The 27916-nt window shown below is 38.8% G+C and overlaps 1 protein-coding gene across 3 annotated transcripts; it reads left to right on the forward strand.

Moving 5' to 3' along the window:
- Positions 1–792: 792 nt before the first annotated feature.
- PTGR2 (prostaglandin reductase 2) lies at positions 793–27847 on the forward strand. 3 transcript variants are annotated; one of them, XM_070939805.1, is made up of 10 exons: positions 793–1048; positions 11440–11519; positions 12307–12425; positions 14902–15093; positions 15827–15997; positions 17674–17883; positions 20480–20601; positions 22683–22770; positions 23079–23118; positions 27120–27847. In XM_070939805.1, the coding sequence occupies exons 2-10, from the start codon at positions 11483–11485 to the stop codon at positions 27182–27184; spliced, it is 1044 nt and encodes a 347-aa protein (XP_070795906.1). In that variant the 5' UTR covers positions 793–1048; positions 11440–11482; the 3' UTR covers positions 27185–27847. The 3 variants fall into 3 exon arrangements, with proteins under 3 accessions (XP_070795906.1, XP_070795923.1, XP_070795914.1); XM_070939822.1 differs by lacking the exon at positions 793–1048 and adding an exon at positions 1108–1172; XM_070939813.1 differs by lacking the exon at positions 793–1048 and adding an exon at positions 7161–7213.
- Positions 27848–27916: the final 69 nt, after the last annotated feature.

The raw sequence follows: 27916 nt of genomic DNA on the forward strand, positions 1-27916 counted from the left end.
GTGGGTGTTGGGAGAGCTCCCTGCCAAAGAATCTCTTCCTCTCTAGTACGAATAAAACACGAAACAGGACAGTCTCAAACATTTCTCCGAGACTACCGGTATGTTGCAAGCCTGAGCCCCAGAGGGCTTCTCGCTCTCCCTCCGCAGCGAGACCTGGGGAAAACCTGCTCGTATTCCAAGGATGACGCCTGATCCTCGCCCACGAGGGGGGAGAAAAAGGACATTTTCGTACTGCGCTGCAAAGCAGGAAGGGCTGTTTCTGGTTGGCGCTTGCAACCTCGTCCCATATCTGGAAGGGCCGCTTCGCTACTTAACTTCCCCCCCTTCCTTCCCCCCCCACACTTCTATTAACAGCAGCAGCACGGAGGTCACTCGCAGGAAAGCTTTGTTCAGCGAATAAAGGCCCAAAGATCCCCTTCCATGCGGAAGATCACAACAACTCATCGCCACCCGTGTGGCTCCAGTGTTTGTTTTGATTCGCGGCAGCGTGGAAACCGAGGCAAAATTAATCGCGCGGCCTCTTTTCTAGGCGAAGCAGCGGCTTGGGGAGCTCCAAAGAGGAGCGGCCCGAAACCTGAGCTAGTAAAAAAAAGGACAACAACCGCTAACTCGTGACAAGCGCTTTCTTAACTTTGCACACACATACCCTCCCCGCGCCGAGGGTTCATTCGGCCGCTCGCTTTTGCAAAACAACTCCGAGCCGCTCTGCTGTCACTCACACGGCGCCTGCTCTATATTTGCATAGTCAAACGCAAACCAACCCTCTCTCTCTCTCTCTCTCTCTCTCTTTTCCTCGTAAACTTTCTCCTGCAACTTGCTCCGCTTGGAGGGGGAGCAGGAGCCAGCAGAAAGGAGCAAAAGGCGAAGTCCGGAGCAAGCTACCTGCTGCAGGAGTCCACGGCACCGAAGAGCGGCTGCACAACCCAAATCCAAGCGCGGAAGGACGAGCTCACCTCAGCAGTCCAGACGGGTGGCAAAGACGCCGCCGCCGCCGCCGCCGTCGTCGTCAACCAGCCAAACCGAGCCAGCGCCAACTTCGCCTCTTGCGGTAGGATTCTGGGAAGGCGTCACTTCCTAGAAGTGGTAGATTCCGAAACCAGCTTTTTGCAAGTCGGTGCCACCTCCTCGCGGTGCCCGGTTCCTCTGTCTGTCTCGACCGGTCGCGTGAGAAGGTGCAGGACTTATTAAGCTGGTGGGTGGTGATTATCGGGAAAAGGAAGGGCGTTTTGGTATTGATAGCTCTTGGGATTCCTTGAGCCGAGTTCGGCATACCTGAAGCGCATTTTAGTCCTGAACAACGAGTCCAGCTTTGCGCCAGTCCTGTTATAACTTGACGCTGGCAAGCGCCCCAGTCGAGCCGAGTTCCTTGGCACCTGAGACAGACAGTCCTACAAGCGCTGCCCTCCTTCCTTTCAGTTTTGATCAAGATAATTAATTTTAAAAGATTGCTGCCTTTCTGCAATTCAAATCCGGCTGAGTCATTTACTGTCTGTTGCCTAATGCGCTCTTCCTCACCCTGACAACTCTCTAGGAGTGTTGGAGGTATCAGAGCCAGAAATTTAGGGGAGTTCTAGACCCAACATCTGGAAGGTGCCAGGTTGGGGAAATCTCATTTACAGAAGTGACATCAAGCGGAGTCTAATATTAGACCCCACTTGATGTCACTTCTGTAAATGAGATTTCCTATGCTTTAATTTGTTTTTGTGCTGGGTGTTCCTGATAGGATCCTGTATCCTTACAGGCAAAGAGACAGAGAGACTGTAGATAAAGTGCATATATATTAGTCTAATGTGCTGTGCAGATCAGCCGTATAAGGTTAATTTATGGTTGGTTTGTTGTGTGAACCAAGAACATTTGGATGAGTTGATCATAAGTGCGTTGTGTGAATATAGCCAAGTAATTCTGCCTGCTATTCTGTATCTTTCCTCCCAGTTTTCAAAATGAGGGAGCCAGAATGACTATGGATAACCTGACATGTACTTTTATCCTTTCCTCTGGCTGTGTTCATACAACAACCCTTACTTAACTGAAACATTGCTTCTAGAATTAACAATAGGTTCACACATCATATCGTATAGTTTGTATAACTGATTTATTTAATAACAATTGATTAGGTTCATTAAATATTCACGTCCAACCAATCATTTTGTCATAGCTAATACGACAGACATAGTTGTGGTTAACGTGTATCCTGGGCAATTTCTCTACCACCTTAACAGTTGAGTTTTCTCCTCCCTGAGCATATCTAAAATATTGTCTTCCTGCTTGGGCATCTATTTGCCTGCTGCCTTGTGTGAACCAACCTCTTTAGAAAGTAATGGATGTGAATAGCAGAGGAGGATATGACTCCTTATCCATAGGAAGGGTCAGGAATAGGGCAATTGCTGTCTATAGTACTGAGCACAAAGGATTAGGATACAATAATAGCATGACATGAGTTTATGCTATCACTTTGTACAGTGTGCTATAATTTTGTGCGTAGGAGAATGCTCGAACATGTAATTGAACTGTGTCCATTAACTGTTTCCCAACAGAGTTTAAATGTTGGCATAGTTGGCTTCTTTAGTGCCATTTTCTGGACTGGGTTAGTCTCAGTGGATATAACAGGTGACAGCTGTTCCATCTACATAGCAAGAGCAAAACTTTTTCCCAGCCCTCAGAGATTTCATTGGAGTATAGAGTTCCTTTCTAATCGAAAATAGGAATATTGTATACTCTTCTGCGAAGGCAGCTGCAGAAATGATTAGGTGCTTTACTATGATAAAATGCATTGTTCTGGTATATTTTACACATGGAAAAAGTCAATAAAAAAAGAAACTAGAGTAAGCAATAGCTGGATAGCACACTAGCTTGGAAGAACAGAAGCTTATAAAAATATATTGTAATTTTTTTTTTCCAACATGGTAATCTGGCACTAGATCAGTGTTTGTCAACTGTGGCAACTTTAAGATATGTGAACTGGCTTGGGAATCCTAGGAGTTGAAGTCCACACATCTTAAAGTTGCACATCTTAGGGTTGAGAAACGGTGCTCTATATTACTTGGTCTTTGTGTCAGACAACGAAGATAAATGATCACAAATACCAAATTAGCTTGCCTGCGGCCAAAACTGCATAGCAAAAGACTACAAGTGGAATTATTGCCTTTATGTTCAGCACAATACAGTAATTGTGTACTCTGAACAGAATTCATGAGTGTGCAGTGCAATTCTATCCATGTTGAATTAGAAGCTATCCTCACCAGATTTTATTCCTAAATTAATATGAAGGCTTATTGCCTTAAAGAACCACTTATTGTGTTTGTGTTGTATTTTTCATAGTTGGTCTTCTGAAAGCTTTAGCTGTTCTAGAAGGGAATGAATTGTGCCTAATATATTGTGTCAGTGTTTGTCTTAGTTTGATGTTAGGCTTTTTATGACATTTCATGTTTTCAAGATACAAATTCCTGGGAATTGTTTTTCTGTTTCGCAGGATAAATAGATCAGTAGTATTCAGCTGTGATAACTTCCATTCCATTGATGGTGGAACAGTGTATGTCAGATTAATACAATTTCAGCAGGCAAGGTTTAAAATGCATGCATACATTTTAAAAATGTTGACCCTAGTCAACATTGTTTTCGGGTAAGCCTTCTATAATGGGAATCCTGCTGTCCCAACCAATCTCCAGCATAATGCCTCTTGGCCTCTATCATGAACAGCATGTGAAGAGCAACTCTGTCAAGCTCTTAAGTCACAAGCAATACTGATATCCGAGTAGGCTTCACTGGACAAGACAGGAGAAAATGAGTGATTTACTACATGTTTTGATCAGAAGTTTGAAAGTGTAACAAATGCTAATAAAAATCTAGCTTGACCAAACTCTGAAAATCCTAGTTCCTTAAAATGCATGTAGATGCATCAGCATCTACATGAAGAATTTTGTGAAAATAATTACTACTTGGCCATCAGGAAAATACCACACACATAGATTAATAAGCAGACACATATACACGCTGAAATGTTGATGTTTATTTAAGTATAAGAAGAGACAAGAGAAGATTTGGTTACTTACTATCAATCATGTTGGTGACATGCACTCTTGCAGAGCTCTTTAGCTGTTGGCTTTTCATTCCTTACGTTTGTTCTTCTTACAACCCATATTGGGTTTTTTTCTTTCTTTCATTGCTGCAGCTGTTGTTGCTATGCTGTCTATACTGTTGCTATGATTTGCAAGACTTCTGCATTTGCTAGATCATGGTTGTCTCTGATGAACAGTAATACCATTCATTCCCCTTGCAGTCTCCTCTCTCCAGTTTCTAAATAAATGAGAACAGTTTAATCATAAGGAATAGTTTCTGGGACATAATCTGGCTGTAGGAGTTTACCATTTTTATGAGGGGCAGGAATCAGGATGAATTTGGTAGCACCTTTCCAACCAATACACTGTATTAAAAAAAATGTAACCTATGCGCACCACATTTTATACTTTAATGTGTTGGAAATTGTATTACCAGACTCTTTCTGATTTAAGGCTACTAGACTAACACCGCTGATCTCCTACAATGTCTATAATAAAAGGAGCAGGGTGGCGCAGCAGACTAAACTACTGTTAAAAGTAGCATTTAGCTGCCAGCTGCCTGCAATTACTGCGAGTTCAATTCTCACCAGGCTCAAGGTTGACTCAGCCTTCCATCCTTTCAAGGTAGGTAAAATGACGACCCGGTTGGTGGGGGCAATAAGATGACTTTGTATAAAATAGAACACCGCTTAGGGGGGGGCCAAAAAAAGCCCTACTAAGCAGGTATATACAGAATATGAAGGCTATTGCTTAATGCATTGTAAGCCGCCCTGAGTCTCCGGAGAAGAGTGGCATATAAATCACACTAATAAAATAATAAAATAAATAATAATAGGGGGAAATTATCCTAAATTATATCTACTCATATCTAAAAAGGAAATATTGATTGATTGATTGATTGATTGATTGATTGATTGACTAGGTGCTATCAAGTCAGTGTCGATTCTTACTCAATATGTAGATAGATTTTCTCCAGGAGCATTATTCCCCAACCTGGCCCTTCAGGGTTTCCAGCAGTGTTGTAATTGAATCAGTCTGCCTTGAGGTTGGTTATCCTGTTCTTTTTTTCAGCGTTATGAAATTCTCCAGAGAATTAGGTCTTCACATAATACATCCAGAGTATGATAATTAAAAAAAAATCTACATGCTTTTGTGATAATTTTGAATGAAAATTAAAATACCTGTAAACTAAGACCAGTTGGACTTAATTAATATTTTATGGGAGACCACAAGGAAAGCCAGGCTGCTGAAAACAGATCCAAAGATCTCTGAAGAAGGCAATGGCAAGTGACACTGTTTTCAAGAAAACTGCACAAATTATGTCTTTGCAATCAGACTTAACTTAGCTGGATATGAGCAAAAGTAAGTCATCAGCACTCTTATCTACAATACACCATATTGCTGCTTGTCAGACCTTCAAAGTAAACCAGACTAGGAAACCAAAGTTATGAATGCTAATATCAGTTTTATTGTAAGATTACAATAAGAGAAATTTGAAAATCTAAAGATGCTTTCTCCCATCCCTTTACTTTTATGAGAACTAGAAAGGGGTCAGGTTTGAGACACTCTTCTCAAATTACATTTCTGCCTCAGACTCAAATCTCTGTTATCAAATCAGTTTCTTGGATGCAGCTCTTCTTTTCTTCCTCAAAGTCAACCCTACTATCCATTACACGGCCTTGTTCACACTGCCCACTTACAGTGATTAACTGAATTATGCTTTTTTCTGTTCCTGAGTTCATGTGACATTCACCTGTAAATTAATTGCATGGATTTGGTTGGCCTAAAACACATAGAATAAAATGTGATTGGCTGTTTTATAGATTACATTAAATCTGACTGAAGAGTTAACCAGTGAAGAAAGTGAATATTTGTTTAGAACTAGTATATTTGCTTGGAATAGTTTTCATTTATATCCTGTTTTTCAGGTCAACATTAACATGCAAAACAGCTTAAATACACACAGTCATACCTATTCTCAAATAAGCATACTGACTCATTTAAAAAGGTTGATTTTGTGGCGCCAAATGACAGATTTTGAAAACTTGCATTTTATTTTATTATTATTTTATTTTTGAGTCTGCCTAATAATTACGGCATTTCTGTAAAGTGAATACTGTGTTTTTTTTTTTCCTTCTGGCCAGCACAACTTACATGGCATGCCTGAATAATAAAGAAATTGACCAAATTCACCATTTAACCTGATGGAAAATAGTCTTATCATTATACTTTTCTACTCCACAGAACTTTTTAAAAACAGCAAGAATTTCAGGTTAAAGAGCACATAGTTGGATGTGTCCCTATTTTCTTTTTCTTTTCCACACAGCAGTGGCCATTTTTTTTTTGGATGCTGAATCCCAGTAAATCAGTGTTTTTCATCCTTGGCAACTTAAAAGATGCATGGCTTTCAGCTTCCAGAGTTTCCCGTCCAGCAGGGGAATCTAGATCTGATCTAATTGAATGGGACTTAATGAATCGCATGTGATAAGATTTCATATTTAAAAAGCTTCAATAATAAAAAAAGTAATCCTGAACTACAGCAGAAGACTGAAGTTCTGGACTTATATATCCAGGACCCTTTCTTTCTAATAAATATGCATACAGGTAGTCCTTGACTTACGACCACAATGGAACCCAAAATTTATGTTGCTAAGCGAGACATATGAAGTGAATTTTGCCCCCTTTTACAACCTTTCGTGCAACAATTGTTAAGTGAATCACTGCAGTTGTTATGTTAGTAACACAATTATTAAGTGAATTTGGATTCCATATTGACCTTGTCTGTTAGAAGATTGCAAAAGGTGATCACATGACCCCGGGACATTGCAACCGTCATAAATATGAGTCAGTTGCCAAGCATCCGAAGTTTGATCACATTACTATGGAGATGCTGCAATAGTCATAAGTGTGAAAAACAGCCATAACTCACTTTTTTCAATGCAGTTGTAACTTTGAACAGTCACTAAAGGAACTACTAACTGTAAAACTAAGCTAAAATGCCCCTTTTCCGTTGCCCTTTTAAGTAGCTTTGAGTAGTCTTTCATTGCCCTTTTAAGAGGAGGCTCGGGCAAACAGACGCCCTTTGAGCTTTTGCTTTTTTGCTCTTGTGACTTCTTCTCTGATCCAGAATCATAGGTGGTTGGAGACTCGGATCTCAGGTGAGTAAATCTGGGTTTAGTCCAGATGAAAAAGTGAGATGAGAGAAACTCTTTGAATTTGCTTCAGAGCACAGACTTCTTAATAGTTCAGTGAACCTTTATATTTCGCAGGGCATTGATTGCTAATGGATTATGCAGTTAAATAAAATTTACTTTGCGCTAATGTGAATTGGATAATGACAATTCCCATTCACCCCAAAATCCCATAACTGTCTAATAGGTGTGAACAGTATGAATTACGTTGCCCACTGTGCCCAATGACTTGCTGTATAATGACGAGAAAAATGTCCATGTTTTCTCCTATCAGGAAGTTCTCAGAAGAAGAGAAACTACTAGACTTAAAAGTGAAATAAGGCAAAGAATTGTCTTGTGAAGACTACTTAAAGTATCCATCTTTCAGGAACTTGATTGCTAAAAAGGGGGAAGATTGCTAAATCTTCCCCCTTTTTAAATGTGGAAATTTTAAATTTTAAATTCGTCTTATTTATAGGGTCATGGGTAAGGCGTTTTAAATTGGGGAGCCATTTTGGATTTAATTCTGTTTTAAACGTATTTTAATGTTTATATTGTATGTTTTTTAATTTTGGCTGTTCACCGCCCCGAGTCCTTCGGGAGAGGGGGCGGTATAAAAATCTAATAAATAATAAATTATAATAATAACTTGCAGCCCAATAAGAAGGACAAAGCCTGCATAAAACTAACATTTGTAAGAATGTGTAGGGAGTTACCTATTGCACTTTTTAAAAAGAGGAAACTTTATAATGTTTGAGATAGGATGTGTCTCATGTATTGTAATGCTATGTATAAAGTTTCTGAATAGCACCTGTCCCTTCCCAGGATTCATAACACACCCATCGCATCCCAGCACTATCCTCCAACTCTCCAGAACTTAAGTGGAAAGTTTTCACCAGAAAATAAAGACCATTTGTTTTTCTGGGATTTTCTAAACTTGGAAGCATTTTTTTTTTTTTTGCTTGCTTGCTTGCTTGCTTACTTGCTTGCTTTCAATATTAAAGAGTTGTGATCTGTAAACTATATGTAACTGTGTTATCTTAAGTCTGTATAGAAAAATGTTTGATGATGTAGTTTTTCCTGTTGATTCAGAATATAGAGACAATCACAATCTGCAAACGTGGATGTTTTTGTTTTTAATTAAGATTTTTAAAAACAATAATAAAAGATAGTACAAGGTAGAAAAACGAAACACTAAAAAGCAAATAAAATCCCCCTTTAAGAAAGTAATCATCACAAGTATCAACAATTTCACAATCTGTATATGGAGATTCTCAGTCATCCAGGTTGTGGTTGTCCCAAAAGTTCTTTTTTCAACAGGCAACTGGACTTTCTTGTTATTCTTTGAACACATTTTGCTTTTCATCCAAGAAGCTTCTTCAGCTCCAACCAGATGGTGGGGAATGGAAGAATTTATATTCCTTGCAGACAGCTGGTCATTGGCATTCTTTTAGAGTCACTTGGAGATTTATTTGTGTCCTCTGTCACCTGAGTAGTGCAAATGGTTGTGGAGGTAGATTACGTCTATCCCTCCCCCTCTGTTGAGAGAGGGTTGTTCAATTTTGACACAAATGGACAAAGAGAAACAAAGTCCAGTTGCCTTTTGAAAAAAAGCACCTTTGGGACAATTTCATAATCTCTTCACCCCTCTTAGTTAACAAATATAAAACATTTCATCCCATAACCCATTTCTTAGTAATAAACAAATCAAATATTCTCTTTATCCAATTGTCAGCAAAAAGTCCAAACAGAGCTCTAAAATATTAACACTAAATATAAAAACTAGACTCTCCGCATCTCAACTTTTAGCTACAGGCAAAAACTATAAAAAGGTCCTAATTTTCTACTATAAACAAACCAAAGCAGATTTAACATTTTGATGTCCTTTTCTCCTAAAAAAAGAGTACATAGTCCATTCAAAATGCTAACCATTCTAGAAATAAGTGCTCCAAATAGGAATGAATTCCATTCAATTTTTTTTTTAAGTATGGCTGTTTTTTGTGAGTTTGATATTGTGTGGCATGTTTTCTGAAGACACTAATCAGCCTTTACCTGATCTCTACCACAAAATGATTGGGAAATTGCAATTATATGCATATTTATAATAGTATCCACCATTGGCTTTTAATATAAAATGCATCAGATTTTAGGTTTATGTTGACTGATATAAATTTTGTCGTTAAAGCGTTTTCTTGATCAACAAAGGAATGTTGAAAATAAATTGTGTAAAGGAACGCGTATCTCGTTGTTGATTAGTAGGATAGAAAATTGAACAGAATGGGACAATATTTGGTGTAAACTGGTGGAAGATATCTCAGTTTTAAAGATAGACCAGATCAGGTCAGGGGCTGCAGAGGAAAAAAAATCAGCAAAATTTATCATTTCATTTGGTAATCCATGAGAAAACCCACCATGCCATTATATGTGTTCAATCACACTCTGAAACTGATCGATCTATCTGAATTGAAAACTGAAATTCAGTTCTCAAAAATGAACTAAAAAGAACTGTGAACACTTGGGAAATGATTTTGTATGGTAAATGATGTAAACATTTGCTGAAGCTGCTTGCTCCCTATCAAAAACTCAGATTGTTACCCAGTATTGTCACAAAGTTTATTTTATTTATTAATTCAATTTATATGCCGACTTTCTCCGGAGACTCAGTTCTCAATATGATAGAACTTACTGCATATTTGACTGTCTTATTTATTAAAAAGAAAACACCATTAGAAATTGCATGCATGCTGTTACCCAATATGTTCCCCACATCCTATACCTTTGATTTTTCCTACCCATATGTAGGACTTTTCATTTCTGCTTACTGAAATTGAAAATTGAAAATTCTGCTTGCTGTGTTTTGCAAGATCAGCTTATGGAAGTCTGATATGCAACTTTGACAATGTCAGTTAAATTTATTTCCATACAGAGTTATCCAGGTTAAAATGCTTTCAAAAACTGAGGCAGTTTAGGATGGGCTTGTTGACCTGGAAGATTACATATGTGTAGCCATATTTTATGGTAGCCTTTGTCTATTTCTTCTTAGTTTTCCTTAGGGCTTCCATTGCAAAAACAATCTCTGGGACAATTTGGCAAAAAACTAATATAGACTGTATTTTTAGCATGAACTTTTGCTTGTCTAGTTCTTAGTGAGCCATTTTAGCACTTCTAGCTATTTCTCCCTTCTACATTCTGTGCTTTGCCAATCTGTTCTCTACCTTCTGTATCTGTGAACTTGTTTCCTTTCAACAAAGCACATTCTAAAGACTGTGAATAAACACTCTTCTGCACTATTTCCTGACAAATGCTCCAAGGCTTGCTTTATTGTTTGTATTTTTATGGATGGGTGGTACATAATTAATAATTCAATCTGCCCTCCTCATACACACATTCCTCTAATTTCACCTCATTATTACCCTAAATAAAGGTACATAGCTTTTCATAAGCCAAGGAACACATTTGCTGGAAACTGTTGTGGCCCCGCCCTCTGAGCCTGTCCCATCGGAGGAAGAAAGCTCCGAGCATGAGGAAGAGGAGTCAGCCAGGCCTCCCTCTCCAGGCCCCTCCCCTCTGGCACTGTCTCAGGTGCCGGCCGAGGGAGAGGAGATTAGCAGGGAGACAGGTGGCTCGGATGAGAGCGAAGGAGAAACATTCCTGGACGCACGCCTCCGAAGGCGTGATAAACGATTGCAGCAGCTCAGGAGGCGTGCTAGGGATTAGAACTGAGTCACTGGACCACACCCCAGAGACTATATAATAGAGGGTGGTGGCCAGTGATCCTGTGACGAACAAAAGTAAACCTTGGATAGTCACTAAAGCCTCGACCGGAACTGCTGAGAGAAATATTATTCTGATTGGACTTTTTGTACGCTAAGTATCTTATCTTTCTGTTTTGTGGAAATAAACCGCTGCCAAGTTGGAGATAAAGACCTGGGTGTGTACCAAAGTGTTTCCTTAACCCTCGGCTGGCTGTGTGTGTGTGTGGACGGGGACAGATCAGAAACAGTCCTTCCCAAAGTAGAATGTGAGGAGAACAAGGAGAATAAATATGAGGCAAAAGCCTTCAGAAAATACACAGGGCTCTTAGTTATACAGTTCTATCGTAAAACCAAAACCATATCCATATCCTTGTGTTTAATCATTTGTTAGATATTTAAACTGCTTACTGGCAATTGCCCTCTAGGTGGTGTTAAACATTGCCCCCTTTTTTTTTACAGGGAATCTGATTTTCAACTGTGCCAGATATTTGCTGGAGAGCCGATGATCATTCAAAGAGTGGTATTGCATTCACGCCCTGGTATGTTTCTACTTGTTGGAGAACATATTTGAGTTTTGTGTCTATATAGAACATTGTAAACGGGAAGAGAAAAGAAATCCAAGAGGGCAATTTCTGATGTGCACATCCAAAGCTTGTTATGCAAGTCTTCAACAAGACTTTCTTAGCAGACATTTTCTAATTACAGATGCGTTGGTGAGAATTTTTCAGTTTGTGTAAGAGCAAAAATGTTTAAACAAATAACCTAAATAAGATTACTGCTGTTTTTGAAGTTTGACATGTGGAGAGTGCGGTAAACAATTTTGTATGTTTTGCATATTCATGATTTCTAACAGTAGCTATAAGCAATATTTATTATGATTAATGTATTCTTAACTTTGAAGGTTATTGTATTTGTGCATTTCCTTCTGGCCTCCTGTTAATTTATATTTCACAAGATTTATAAAGCAGCTAGCCATTCTTGCACTAAAACTGGTGGTATAGCTTTCCAGTTTTCTTTACATTAAAATTGCTGTGCGTCACAAACTACTTTGTTAGGAATGAGGATTTTTAGATGCATATGTCATGTTGAAAATCAGTATGGCCAAAAGGAAGAAAGGCAAGGGAGGAGAAATACAAATATAATTTGTAAATATCAGAATGGTGGCTGACCCAAGATATATAGCGTCAATGAAGAAACACATGCTATAGTAAGGAACGTGAGTCCTCTAAAGTCAGATGTGATTGTTCAGAATTGCTAATTTAACTCCCATAATCTCAAGAGGAAGAAGAAACCAAGCTGTTAAACCTGTGATCTGACTCATTCTAGGCATCAATGGAGTGCCAGTTGCAGAAAACTTCCGTATGGAAGAAGCCACCCTCTCAGACAAAATTGATGAAGGTCAAGTTAAAGTCCGTACACTTTATTTGTCTGTGGATCCTTACATGGTAAGTGGGTTTAATAAAAAATATCTGAATATTTGAAGAATATTTGAAGAATATTTGGCCAGTTGATTCTTCATGTAATCTGCCAGTCATGAGTCACTGTAAATAGTGGAGGGGAATATTTTGCTTTGCATAAATGCCCATGACCACAATTATAGCACACGTAACACACATACTGCGCAAGGCAAGTACCTGAGCTTTTGGTTTCCTCCTTCCAAGCAGATTGCTAATCTCAATATGGAAAGTATTGCAGCGTCTACAAATGAAGCCGATATAACTGGGAGAAAGAATCATAAAATGATCTCTGAATATATGTAACCCTATGCCATACATTAATTTTGTTCTAAAAAAGTGTACAGACATGAGCCACGATGGCGCAGTGGTTAGAATGTAGTACTGCGGGCTACTTCTGCTGACTGTTGGCTGCCTACAATTTGGCAGTTCAAATGTCACCGGGCTCAAGGTTGACTCAGTCTGCCATCCTTCCAAGGTCAGTAAAATGAGGACCCAGATTGTTGGGGGCAATATGCTGACTCTGTAAATCGCTTAGTTGTTGTTGTTAGTTGCGAAGTTGTGTCCGACCCATCACAACCCCATGGACAACGTTCCTCCAGGCCTTCCTGTCCTCTACCATCCTCTGGAGTCCATTTAAGCTCATGCCTACTGCTTCAGTGACTCCATCCAGCCACCTCATTCTCTGTTGTCCCATTCTTCTTTTGCCCTCTATCTTTCCCAGCATTAGGCTCTTCTCCAGTGACAGTAAAGCACTGTAAAGTGGTATATGCATCTAAGGCAGGGGTCCTCAAACTTTTTAAACAAGGGGCCAATTCAGGGTCCCTCAGACTGTTGGGGGGCCGGATTGGCTGGGAGGGCGTGGCTAGGTGGGCATGTGACTAGGTGGGCATGGCTAGGTCATGTGACTGGGTGGGCATGGCCAATTTAACAGTCCATTGAACAATGCACACAAATTAAACTTTAATTTGTTTTGCTCCTGGGGGTGTTTTATTTGCTTTTGTTTGCATGTTGCTCTTTTGGTTGCCTTTTCTTTTTACTAGATTGTTTTTTCAGTTGTTTAGGAGTCTAGTGGTCCACTTCAGGAAACTCAGTTTTGCTGCAATTCTTCTCAGCCCTAAGGAGCTTGAGAAATCTCTCTCTGTCTCTATCTCTTTGTCTTTCTCTCTTTTCTTCTCTCTCCCTCTCTTTTTCTTTTCTCTCTCTCTTTTTCTCTCTCCCTCTCTCTTTCTCTTTCTGTCTGTCTTTCTCTTTCTTTAACTCTCTCCCTCTCCTTCTCTCTCCCTCTCTCTCCCCTCTTTCTCTCTCATTCATTATTTCTCTTTCTCTCTTTCTTTCTCTCTCTCTCTCTGTCTGTCTCTCTCCCTCTCCTTCTCTCTCCGTCTCTCTCTCTCTCCCTCTCCCTCTCTCTTTCTGTCTCTGTCTCTTTCTTTGTCTTTCTCTCTCCTTCTCTCTTTCTCTCTCTCTTTCTCTCTCTTTCCGTCTCTCTCCCTCTCCCTTTCTCTCTCTCTCCTTCTTTCTCCCTCTCTCTCTTTGTCTCTCTCTCCCCCCTCTTTCTCTCTCTTTCATTCTCTTTCTCTCTTTTTCTTTCTTTCTTTCTTTCTTTCTTTCTTTCTTTCTTTCTCTATTTCTCTCTCCCTCTCTTTCACTTTCCCTCTCTCTTTCCTTCTCTCCCTCCCTCCCTCTTTCTATCTCTCTCTCCCTCTGTTTCTTTCTCTCTCTTTCTGTCTGTCTCTCTCTATCTATTTATCTTGTGGAGGCGGGGAAGGTGAAAAACGGACCATTTTGCCTGTTTTTTTGCCTTTTCAAACCTCCCCCCCCCCCCCCACAAGCATTCTGCAGGCTAAAATTGTTGAGCTTACCTTTTGGTTCCAGCCCACAGGTCTCCCAAAGGCAAGTCCTGCGCTCTGCTGAAGGGGGGTGGGATGATATGGGCGGGGCAACCTCGTGCTCTGCAGGCCGGATTAATTGCTTCAGTGGGCTGCATGTGGCCGTAGTTTGAGGACCCGTGGTCTAAGGGCTATTGCTATTGCTATGTTGTAATAAAAAAAATCAGCATTGGAATTTACTTCAATTACTGTGAAGTAAACTTAGAGTTCTTTGTATAATAACTTCACTAATTACATTCATTTTCCACAGGATCACATCAGAAAGGTGTGTCGCATAATTTGAATTATGATTTTTTTCCCTCTCAGATGTACCATATAAACCAAAATAAGGGAAAAAAATACTTTGGAGCCTCAATCAACCTCTTAGTCTATCAGTAATAAAAAATACAACCTTTATTCTTCCTTCTTAGGCTTTTAAAGGGTTTATTGTATTATTTAGCAGTTTCCATATTTTTACTCTGACTAGTATTAAAATCCTTGTAGCTTCATGTGTTGGCCAGCTATGTATCTCTTGAGAAAGAAAGAACAAAAGGATTGAGTTTTAAAAGATTCTCTTGCTACAAATAATTGTCTTTTAGCGCTATTGTATGAATGAAAATGCTGAGTCTGACTACATCCAGGCTTGGAAATTGTCTGAAGTTGCTGATGGAGGTGGAATTGGTTGTGTGGAAGAAAGCAAAGATGTGCGTTTTGCTCCAGGAGACTTCGTGACATCCTTTACCTGGCCCTGGCAGACCAAAGCCATTTTAGATGGAAAGCAACTGGACAAGGTAACATTTTGTCACTTCTTTCCATTTCCTTTGGAGAAAAACAGTACAGACAAATGTGCCCTGACCTCTAGCAATATGAGGTTAAAGACTATGGATATTCATGGGGAGGGAATTGAATGGAGGCATGTAATGACTGTCAGAGGAGCAAGTATATAATAGCAACAACTATGTGATGATGTTACTGCAGTTTGTTGAGAACACCACTGTCAAAGAACAACCCCCGCCATTTTCTATCATTTGTACAGTTGCCTATGGCACAGCATCCAATGTGGTACCAGAAATGTGATTTTTAGCTCAGTACCAAAGGAATAAGGTTGTACTTGTTATACAGATAATTTTTGGCTCTGTGTGTGCTTTTGAGTCAGGTTTTTTTGAGTCCTGACAACTGCCTAAACAATTCCTGCAGTTTTCTTTCCACATTTTCAGAAGTGGTTAGCCACTGCCTGCTTCATAGAGCTAAGAGAGAATGACTGGTTCAACTACCAAGGTAGCTTCATATCTAAGGCAGGGTTAGAACTCATAGTCTCTTGGTTTCTAGTGTGATGCCTTAACCACTGTATTAAACTGACTTCAGATAGGACCCCAAAACTCAAAAAAAAAAAAAAGACAAAAAACATCAACTAACCTTTTGATTGAACCTTTCCAAAAGAATCCAGCCAAAAAATCAGAATGTATCTTGTCTAGAATGATAATGCTTAATTAATTCCATCTTTGAAACCTTTTTTTTCTTCAGATCGATCCACAACTTGTAGACGGGCATCTTTCCTATTTCCTGGGTGCAGCTGGCTTGACTGGGCTGACATCTTTGCTGGGAATCAGAGAGAAAGGACATGTATCTCCAGGCTCCAATCAAACCATGGTTGTCAGTGGAGCTGCTGGTGCTTGTGGCTCTCTGGCTGGGCCGGTAAAACAGTATAAACTCAGTCTTAAGGGTTGTTGTTAGAGATGAGATTATTCTGCCTATGAATCTCAAAATTCATATTATTTGGCCCTACGGAAGCCACTATATTTTTTCCTATACCTCAGAAATAGGCAGACTTTATCATGGGATATATATCAGGGGTGAAATGCTCCCGGTTCGGACTGGATCACCCAATCCAGTAGCGATGGAGGCGGGTGGTTCGGAGAACCGGTAGCAAAAATCCCTGCCCCCTCCCATGCCCAGCTGAGCCACGCGATCATCAGAGACTTTTTTTCTTTTAAATGCCTCTGCCGATCCAACCTGAGTTACCTGATTGGCAGAGGCTTTTTAAAAAATGTCAGTCAGGCAACTCAGCTTGGATCATCAGAGGCATTTAAAAGAAAAAAAGCTTCTGATGATCAGGCAACTCAGCTTGGATCGTCAGAGGCATTTAAAAGAAAAAAAGCTTCTGATGATCAGGCAATTTAGCTTGGATCGTCAGAGACATTTAAAAGAAAAAAGCTTCTGATGATCAGGCAACTCAGCTTGGATCGTCAGAGGCATTTAAAAGAAAAAAGCTTCTGATGATCAGGCAACTCAGCTTGGATCGTCAGAGGCATAAATGCCTCTGACGATCCAAGCTGACGATCCAAGCTGAGTTGCCTGATCATCAAGCTGAGTTTGACGATCCAAGCTGACGATCCAAGTTGAGTTGCCTGATCAGCAGAGACATTTAAAAGAAAAAAAACCCTCTGACAATCAGGCAACTCAGCTGGGATCGTCAGAGCCTTTTGAAAGCATTTTTTACAACCTCTTCACTGAAGAGGTTGTAGAAAAAATGGTTTTAAAAGTTAAAAAAAAAAGGCCATGCCCACCCAGTCACATTACCCCCCCAAACCACGCCCACAGAACTGGTAGTAACAAATTTTAGATTTCACCACTGATATATATGCTGCATCTAGTACCCCCTGCCCCTGAAATGGGTTTGACTTATTTGGGGGAAAGCCTGGAGACATCATTCAAAGATACAAGTGTATCCTAAGCTTTGTAAAGGTAAAAGTGCCCATTTTATCTTGAAATCATCTCTGGTTCCAATCAAGCCAATATTCCCAATTTTGGGAAGACTTGGGAGCATGGGTGAAAGTCTTAAACACCGTTTCAGAATTCTCCAAACCAAAGAAAAAGGTCTAAAGATTTTGGCCCCATCCTTTCTATAAGTTCATGATATCACTAGTCACACACCCTGTGGTCCTTAGGAGCCTTTATTTTATCCTTTTTTAAGTTAAAAGTTTTTTAAAAGTACTGACTTTAATCCCCAAATTAAGCATTTAGTCTTGCTTCCACCTCACATACTATGTGGAATAGGAAGACACCTTCTATTAGAGCCAACAGTCTCTTCTTGTTGCTGATGGATGTGAGAATTGCTACTTTCATTTGAGACTATGACAAAGAAGGGCAATGGGTTAAAAGATACTTTTAACCATTCCATGATTATTGTCCAGTTTTGTCTTCTCTCCCTCTTCTGGCACCTTGAGAGAAAAGATGCATACAATGATTATTTTGTAACTGACAGAAAATATAGATTCATTTAAAAAAAACACACACACACACAACCCTTGTGCTGCAAGATCAGTGATTGCAAAAAACTGACTTTTTGTAATGGTTTTCTGCTTTCAAAGATAGGTCTCCTGGAGGGCTGTTCTAAAGTAGTCGGCATTTGTGGCACAGATGAAAAATGCAGAATTTTGGTCTCTGAAATGGGTTTTGATGCTGCAATCAACTATAAGAAAGAGAATGTGGCACAGCAGCTGCACAAATTTTGCCCGGATGGAGTGGATATCTACTTTGACAATGTTGGTGGAGACATCAGTGATGCAGTAATAAGACAAGTGAGTGCGCTGTATCTACTTTTGACTCTGTTCAGGCATTTATGTGGGTGCAGGAAGGGGGCAAGGTGCGGAGAAAAAAAATACCACGTTCAGTCCCACTCCTGCTCCCTACATTAAACTTGTTTTGGCTTTAATATGATCCACAGGATCTAGGCCCCAAATATTGCAGGGACCCAGATAGCTGGAAACTAGAGAAAGGGCAGGAACATATGCTTTTCTTTTCTCTTCTCATTTTGAGCTCCCCATGAGTCCTTGTGCTGGTCCAGGATGCAGTAGTGTGAGAAATCATGGATGCATAAACCAAAATTAGGTTGGCAAAGCATTCAGATAATCAAATCGCCAACTTTTCTACCCCAGGATATAACTTCTCACAAAACTACACTTGTGTAAGATAGAATTAGTTTTCAGTTCAGGAAAGCTGAAATGGTTTTGGACTCTTAAGACACTTTCTAATATAATTGTTTACTTAAAATTTGGCAGATAAATATGAGCAGTTAATCTGAGATAACACTATTTATTTTTCCAGATTGTAAAGTAGTACGGGATCTAATATTTGTTGGAATATAGGTTCCTAAAAACTGAGCAGTGTCTTTTATATTGTTCTATCACTTTTCTGGAGTTCTGTTAGTCAAGAAACTTGACACAAGATGCTTATTACCTACGTATTTTTAATTTTATGGTTCTTGTCCACTCTGATTTCCAACCAATGAATTCAAAGATCTTTTTCATCAAATTGCAGTACGTTCCTTCCCTGCATTTTGTTTGACTTTTGTTTGGCTGAAACCTTTTTTCTTTTTTTTATTTAATTCACTTCTATTCTCATCCAAATTAAGTGGTGTAAGTGGTCTTATCTTTATCACATCATATTTGGTATCTGAGGCATACTTAAAAGTCTGGTCAAAGTGATAATGTGACACACATGACTATGTTTGCATGACATGTTACACACAGACTAATAAGTAGCATGAAGCCAATCTACCCTGTTTCCCCCAAAATAAGACATCCCCTGATAATAAACCCAATTGGGCTTTTGAGCGCATGGCAATAAGGCCAAGCGCTTATTTCAGGGTTCAAAAAAATATAAGACAGGGTCTTATTTTCAGGGAAATACGGTAGTGATACCAGAACAATTGGATTTATTTAATAAACTGTATTTAAGTTAATCATAGTAAATATGCTGTTGCACATATACTGCATTTATGGTTTTACTGTAATCACATCCATAACAAACCATGATAACATAAAAGTGACACGTCTGATTATATCATTACATAGTGTAGATGCTGTAATTACACATTTGCATTATGATATGCAATGCAAGAATAACCATAATGATGTAAGGGGTCATCACTTGTCTCTTTTCCCCATAACATGGATGCCCATGCAGTATACAATAACTGAGATGAATAGCATTTTGACTCTTTTTTTCTTTAGTCTTATTTTTCCTGTAGATGAATAAATGAAACATATTGCTGGTTGCTGCAACAGAATGTAGGCCAGACAAATGGGATGTTCTTCTGCACTGTTTCAGTACATATAATAAAAACACACTGTTCTTTTAACGGCTCTCTTAGTCAGCCCCTTGCTGTTTAATGTTCTATGGCAATTCTATTGCACAATTCAGACTGTGCTTCCAGGAGAGCCAAAGTGCTTTGGCCAGCAGCACTTTGCTAAGGTAGGAACTATAGGTAAAGGCCAGTGTAAATCAAAGCCTGTCCCTCTTGGGAAAGTCTAGCTGTCGATTCTCAGAACAGTACTTATCACCCTTATGCACCAACTTACAGACAGGGAGTAGAAGATCACTCAGGAGGTTTTAGCAAATGTACTTGTCACATTATGACTTTAGTTCTTACATATACTTTGACTGAAAATGGCAGAAAGCTCATTTACTCCTTCCATCATACCCTTTTTTGCCTCCTTGCTCCAAGGCTTTTGAGAATCCCATGCATTTTTCTCTATTTTCTAACGGCAGCTGTGGTTCCAGCATACTTTCTACTAGTTCTTATCTGCAGAATGTAGTGTAACTTGTCTCTGTCCCTGGAAGTGAACTGTGGGCAGTAAGGGCTTTATTATTAGTGCAAACAAAAAATGGTTAGACATTTAAATCCTTCCAATTTTTAAAAAGATAAGTTTAAAATACAGTAGTAAATATATTGAGTTGGCAAATATGCAGTTTGAATTGTTATATAAAAGAATAAGTGAAAAAAGAATGTACTCTCACAGCTTTGTTTTCTTTTTTTCTTTTTTCTTTTTTAAAAATTATTTATTTAAAAATACAAACAGAACAAAACAAGTAACAACAAAACATACAGAACATGTAAACAAAAATTCAATATACATCTTATCTTATCACAGCTTTGTTTTCTATCGGCGATTCCTGGAACACTTTACAGGATCTTCTATAACATGCAGAGAAGCTGGATTTTGGTGTATAAGGTCTTAAGAATCATAAATATGAAAGAATGCTATTGTTGTGAACCATTCCATCTCAGTTAGTTATAGACTGAATGTCTAACTTTCCCATCCGTAATATTGGTAAAAATTACTCTTAAGAAATACAAACTGCAATACCGTATTGTCTTCTTGTTTCCAACAGATGAATTCAAATAGCCATATTATTTTATGTGGTCAGATCTCCCAATATAACAAGGTCATGCAGTACCCACCTCCTTTACCTCCAGATGTAGAAGAAATAAAGAAATCACGGAACATTACTAGGTATTCCTCATTGGCTTAGTCCTCCAAATGAAACACTGAATAAAATCTGCCAAAATATGTGAATGCTTTTTTTTTTTAAGTTCCAAAAATTGCCTTTCTAGATTGATGAAGCATCTATGAAACAAGTTAACTCAAATAATTACTGGAGTTAAACTTGCAGCTTTACAGAAAACTTTTGTCAGAGGATTATCAGTGAGAAAGCTCTTTGATAGAAAAAGAAAATGGGAAGACTGATTTCCATATATACCGAGGGAAATTGGAGTTGGAACTACAATAACAAATATAAGCTAATATAAAACTTTATCAGTGGATAAATGTGACATGTTTCCAGTAGCTCTCTTAAATCATCATGCCTTTGAGTCTTACTGACTAGAGCAGGGGTCAGCAACCTGCAGCTCTGGAGCCGCATGTGGCTCTTTCACCCCTCTGCTATGGCTTCCTGTCACTCAAAATATGTGTCACAACAACCAATGTGCGACACCTGCCGGCATGCGATTTATTGAGCTTTTCAACCCCCTAGTAGGCCAACCATGGATAAATCCAAGAAAAGAAAAGTTTCAGAAGAAAACAGAATGTTTAATTCAACTACTTATGCTAATTTTGTGGCCGCTCAAGAAATAGTTAGGCACCGGAAGTGTTTTGTGGCTCCCGGTGTTTTCTTTTCTAAGGGAAACGGGTCCAAATGGCTCTTTGAGTGTTTAAGGTTACAGACCCCTGGACTAGAGAATGAGAAACAATTTTGTGCTTTATTTGCACATTCCAAAGCTTCATGTGTTACCTGAGAAGATGAGGGCATTTAACAGATATTTGATCAGAAATTTAAAATAACAGTAACAGTGACAGAGTTGGAAGCGACCTTGGAGGTCATCTAATCCAACCCCCTGCTCATGTAGGAGACTTGTACTAGGGATTCGAACCGCCGAACTGCCGACCTTTCTGATCGAAAATAAAAATGATGCAGCAGTATGCTGGTCCACCCTTTCCCAGTCTGGTGTTTTTTTATATGAATTGTATTAGAATACTCCATTGTTCCCATTGAGATTAGAACAGTGATTATTCAATTATTCTATTGCATTGGAAAGTTAATTATCCTCTGTTTGGAAATGTGTCTTTTGGAGTAGGCAAAGGATGGGCACTAAATTCACGTTGTGTCAGCTTTGAAATGGCAGAGATGTAAAGGTTCTAGTGTCCCAATAGGCTAAAATATAATTTCAGATGAACCATTTACACTGTTAAAATACTAGACCCGGGATGGTGAACCTATGGCACGCGTGCCACAGGTGGCACGCGGAGCCATATTGGTGGGCACATGAGCGTTGCCCTAGCTCAGCTCCAGCACTCATGCACATGCTGGCCAGCTGATTTTTGGGCCTTCTGGGCCCACCGGAAGTCAGCAAATGGGCTGTTTCCGGCCTCCAGAGGGCCTCTGGGGGGGTGGGGATGGCTGTTTTCACCCTCCCCAGGCTCTCAGAAAGCCTCTGGAGCCTGGGGAGGGCAAAAAACAGGCCTACCGGGCCACCAGGCCATCACATGCCAAAAGCAAGGGGAGCATGGGAGGGTCGCGCGTGCATGGTGGGGGGGCAGGGCGCATAGAATTATGGGTGTGGGCACACGCACACGCGACCACCCCACACTTCCCCAGCTTTTGGCACGCGATGGCAAAAAGGTTAGCCATCACTGTACTAGACCAATTGGATCATTTCCTGACTCTTTAAATTATGTTTGCTGTGCTTTGTTGCCATTTCTTTCTGCTGCAAGTAAGACAGAACATACTGCTTGTTTCCATCCATGACAAATTTGGTGAATTTTAAAATTGGGAGTTGTTTGATCTGCTGAAGAAATAATCTCCCTCAAGTTTATTTTGGACTATAACCTATTGAATTATTATGTATGTAACTGTAAATATTTTTCTGTAAACGATGGTTACAATTAGATTGGAAATGTAATTATTGCCCTAAGTGTTTTCTATGAGAATGGTAATTGTTCCCCTTTGCACATAAAATGGAATCAGAAAGGCATTTCAGAATGTTTTTAACATTTAACATTTGACTGCTGTGAGATGTCAATTTCATTCTTTACAGAGAAAGATTCCTGGTTTTGAACTACATGGAGAAATACTCAGCTAGTACTCTGCAGCTTTGTCAGTGGATCAAAGAAGGAAAATTGAAGGTATTATAAAAATCAATAGATAAATTGCTCATGGCTGCAAGCAATCATTTTCTTTCATTGACATTTTCTTTTCTCATTTGTTGGTGTTGCTGAAGCTGAATGAACAAATCCATTTCACCTTATCTACAATGAATAGAGATGCTTTTTAGAAATCATCTGATTAGGCGTAACTATCCGAAGACCTGAGATTACAAAAGTTTTGTTTTGATAATTTTCAACTGTCTTTAATGAAAGAAAAAAAATACTAGATTGCATCAAAAGGGGAAAAAATAACCTTTAATGCTACTTTTTTTAAAAAAAAAAAACAGGTCAAGGAGACAGTCGTGGAAGGCTTAGAAAACATTGGAGGTAAGAGATGGTTTCTTTCTTTCGAGTGTATGTCCTTGATTAAATATATAGATACAGGAAGGTCCCTTAGTTTATTTCTGGTTCAAACAGCAAAATTGTCTGACCCGAATCTGAATGCCATTGCCGTTCACAGTTAAGGAATGCTAAATTTACTTCTTAATTAATGTGTTTACATTTAAACTGAATGTGTTTAAATGTTAAATCTGCTGAATCTAAATTCTGCAAAACTAATAGCTCTTAAAATATTGTCTTACTATCTTGGAGCATTTTAGAAAATTTAAAGAAGCAGCTGTTGTATGCTTCTTACATTATGAGTTTACAAGTAATTATCTGGCTTAATTTTATTTTTCACAGCAAATTCAACCTACCCAGCAATCAATAACCAACTCTTTATCACAGAATTTCTAGGGAGGTTATTAAGTTTTATTATATGTGAGTAGTCTTTATATAAGTGAACTGGAAAATTATATCCATAATTTCTGCTACAATCATTTGTTTTGGCATAAATTGTGATGACAACAGTATTTTTAACAGCCATGCTGGGGAATGGAAGCTGAAATCCAATGTTGAATGCACCAGGTTGGAGAAGGCTGAGCAATCTAATTCTTACAAATATAGGTAGAATTGAGGATCAAACTAAAAATTAATTAATGTAAGGGATTTTATTTGCTGACCTTATATATCAAACGTTTGGCTTTTGTTTTGAAAAGAGAAAGGACCTGTATTACAACAACATGGAATTCAAATTACATCCTATTAAGACACCCATTACTATTTTCCATTGTCTACTTCGTTAAAAGACAATTCTCCCTTAAGGGATTTTTGTTAGACAGTGTTCTGTCCCCGTCCCACACACGCACACAAACAGACAGCCGAGGGTTAAATAAACTAGCAGACAACCAATTCTTCCGATAAGACGCTTGGCAGCAACCCAGTAGCTACTTGCCAAGAACTTCTACTCAATAAACAAAATACACACAGTCAAGAATTGTCCATTTCGTAAAATAAATCCAAGGCCGATAATGTTGTTTCCAAAGATGTAATGTGACTCGATAGTAGTTAGTTTTGTCCGTCACAGAGTCTGAATGGCCATCTCACCCCCTTTTATATCCTGTGGGGTGTGGTCCAGTGACTCAGCCTAATCTCTGGCACGCCTTTTCTTCTGTTGCGCGCGCTTATCTCTGCGACGGTGCCGAGGATCCAGCCAAGACTCATTACCCTCATCACTGTCCACCTGTGGCTGCGTGGACGTGCTTGGCCCTGGCCCTATCTCTTGCCCTTTGGCGGACACCGAAGGCATTGCCAGAGAGGAGGGTCCTGGAGAGGGAGGCCTTGCCAACTCCTCTCCTTCACTCTCGGAGTCCTCTCCTGCCGATGACACAGGCTCAGGTAATGGAGCCACAACAGACAGTAGACAAAGGTTTTCAGTTCATCCTTTACCAAATTGTGAACTTTTCTTTTGTGAGACTTATACTTTTAAAATATTGATATCCTTTCTCCTCAATCAAGGTAATTTACATACAAAAGAATATATAATAGAAGTAAGCCAATAGACAAACAACAGGTAGTCCTCGACTTACAACAGTTCATTTAGTGACTGTTCGAAGTTACAACAGGATTGAAAAGTGACATGACTGTTTTTCACACTTATGATCATTGCAGCATCCCGGTGGTCATGTGATCAAATCTGGGTGCTTGGCCACTGGTTCATATTTATGACGGTTGCAGTTTCCTAGAGTCATGTGATCACCTCCTGTGACCTTCTGACAAGCAAAGTCAATGGGGAAGCCAGATTCACTTAACAACCATATTATTAACTTAACAATTTCAGTGATTCAACTGTGGCAAGAAAAGTCATAACTTTTGACTTAACAGAAATGTTGAGTTCAATTCAAGGATTGCCCGTAATGATTCAATGCATTCCATCAAGTCTGCATTCAAAGATCATGTAAAATGTATTATTATGGACATCCAGAAAGGAGGATGAAATCTTGGCCTCCATACATCACTTGAGAGCCTCAGGGCAATTGCAACAGCTGCTGGTTTTACCTCATGTCATGAGATAAAAACAAGAATTGGAGCTGATCAGAGGATCTTAAATACCATGAGAGGTCAAAGGTGTGATATAAGAATACTGAATTCAAGGCCACAATTCTGGAGGCCTTTAAAGATAAAGAGTTATCTTTAATTTGGCCTGAAGGAACTGAGAGAACTGTTGCAGTTATCACAGTTCTGGGGCTGTTTGAAAAGCCTGAAAGAAAAGGAGAAGAAACTAGAGGAACTATGTAAATGTGAGAGAGAAAAGAAACTGAGAAAATATATAGGAAGATATATAGGAAGATATCTCCAAAGAAAAAAGAATGCTAATTGAAGAATGAAAAATTTTATTAAAAAAAAAAGACACATTTGTAGTTCTTCCAAAAGGCAGAGCCCTATGTGGGGAGGAGAGGATTTAGTCTACTATTGAGTAATACCGGAGGAATGTCAAGAAGAGGAGAACCAAAAATGTTCACGGAAGGAGGGAGTATAAAGAGTGCTTACAAAAAAATTGAGTTACAAATTTTCACCCATACGAACAAAGCTTCTGCAACTCCAAGCCAGAAGGTCCTGGAAAGAAGGAGAAGGTGGGGAAGGACTGGTTTTCTGCATGCTACATGTATACGCTAGGCAGCACCATCACACATTGGAAGGCTAAATTTACCCATTTTGGACGCTACCCTGTCCTGCCTGTTCACTGATCTTGTGGTTTAGTTTGCAGCGTTCTTCAATTTATGTGATGGGTAAAATAAAAATTCTATATGTTTTATACTTGGACTTACAAGTAGTTTCAATCTGTTCATAAGTAGGGGACTGCCTGTATTCCAAAATCAAAAATCCACATAAAGGCTAGAAGTTATTAAATAATTCTGAGCAATCAAGTGCTTGCATTATCATGCTATAACGATTGCACAAGAATTGTACCAGAATCAGCTGGTACAATTGCCATTGCTTTGCTTCAGCCTGGATCAGTGGAGATCTGCCTGAGGCTAGTCTTTAGATAAAATTGCTCATGCAGCCACATGAAAGAAAACACAGAGATTTAAAACTTGTACTGGCAAAGTTTTGATGAAAATTATTTCATCATACTGAAGTACTATTAGGTTGCAAAGGAGAGAAATGCCTATTTGTGTGGTCCTACATATATGCATATTTGTAGATTCAAGCTAATGGCATACTTCCGCCCTGAGTCCTGTTGGAGAAGGGTGGTATACAAATTAATTAATTAATTAATTAAATAAATAAATAAATAAATAAATAAATAAATAAATAAATAAATAAACTTCCAATTATAGCAAATCCATGTTATCTGGACAAAATGGAACTCATACATAGACAATGGATTTCTCATTGTCTACGTATAGGATTTGTTTAAACTATCCAGTTTAGCCTACACTTTCCAAATAGGTTTCCATTTATTTATTAACCAGATCTAAGCCTCCTTAGTTTTTTCAGGTCCAGCGAATATAGGCTCGTCCTGCTACTTGTACATTAGTGTATTAGAAGTATGCAGTATATAGAAATGAACTTCTGTGATACACTACCATACACTATATGAGCTAAATCAAGTGCTTTGTTGCTTTGAAAACAAGTTGCCTCTATCACCATAAACAAACTTGTCAGCCTGAATACAGATTGCCTGCCTTTATTATTTTTATAACAACTCAAGGCAGTGATATTCCAACAGCCAACCTGTGAGGTGAGTTGGGTTGAGAATGAGCAACTTATCCAAAGCTAGCTTTTCCTGGCTAAGGTAAGATCTCACAGTCTCCTGGCCTCTATAGCCTGGTGCTTTAATCACTAGATTAAACTGGCTGTCTTTAAAGCCATGGGCTGATTATTGAAGGAAAAGTAACGTTATTTTGTACATTTAAGTCAATTCAGAAAGTGTTTGTATTTAAAATTAAAACACCAATGTAAAGTATTTCAGCTTTTGAATGATTTCAACTTTTTTTCTCTTACAGCTGCTTTCGTGTCTATGATGAGTGGAGGCAACATTGGAAAACAGATAGTGCTTGTTTCCAAATAAAAACCACTTCTGATCTATTTTGTGTCTACCAAGAAAAGAAATATTTGCATAAGCCTGGAATGAATTTATCCTTTAAATCTGTATCCCATTTTGGGGATTAGTAAAATCTTTTGAATCTCTTAATTTTTTTCTAAGTTCTTTTGGGGGGTTTTCTTCTATTTCTTTGAGAAATTTTTCCCAGTCAAAATGTGTTTCCTAGCCTTTAGTAACAAATGATAAAATATTGCTTTACCACTGCTACAGAAATATAAACTATGTGCATATAATATAAAACCAAAATTAGTTTTAGCTGTTTGAACAAATGTTTGCAAGCAAATTATGTCTTATTTGATCATATATTTCTAATTTGGTTTTCTTCTGCCTTTGTTAATATCTAGGAAACAATTTCCTAATAACACTATAGTAGTATTTCTCAGTTTGAAGATAAATGTAAGCCATAGTTGAAGCAGCTAGGATTTGGTAACCAACTTCAAAATTTTAAAGTTTTAAAAAAATAAACCATGGCTAACATCCTGGAAGTAAACAAACCAATTAAGGCATACCATATACTGATTTATGTCCTGGAATGTATAAGCCAGGCTCTAATCATTACTGAAAGTGAAACAATAATGAGAATTTTTTCTTGAATACAATACAACTATTAAAATATATTTGTTAATGTAATTTTCTGACTTGGACACTCTTCTGTGACACTGTTCTTTCTGATTCATTAATAGTGAATGAACGCTTTTA

This window comes from Pituophis catenifer, unplaced genomic scaffold, assembly GCF_029215685.1.
Source record: "Pituophis catenifer annectens isolate HBS135680 unplaced genomic scaffold, rPitCat1.0.hap2 SCAF_1, whole genome shotgun sequence".
Lineage (NCBI taxonomy): Eukaryota > Metazoa > Chordata > Lepidosauria > Squamata > Colubridae > Pituophis > Pituophis catenifer.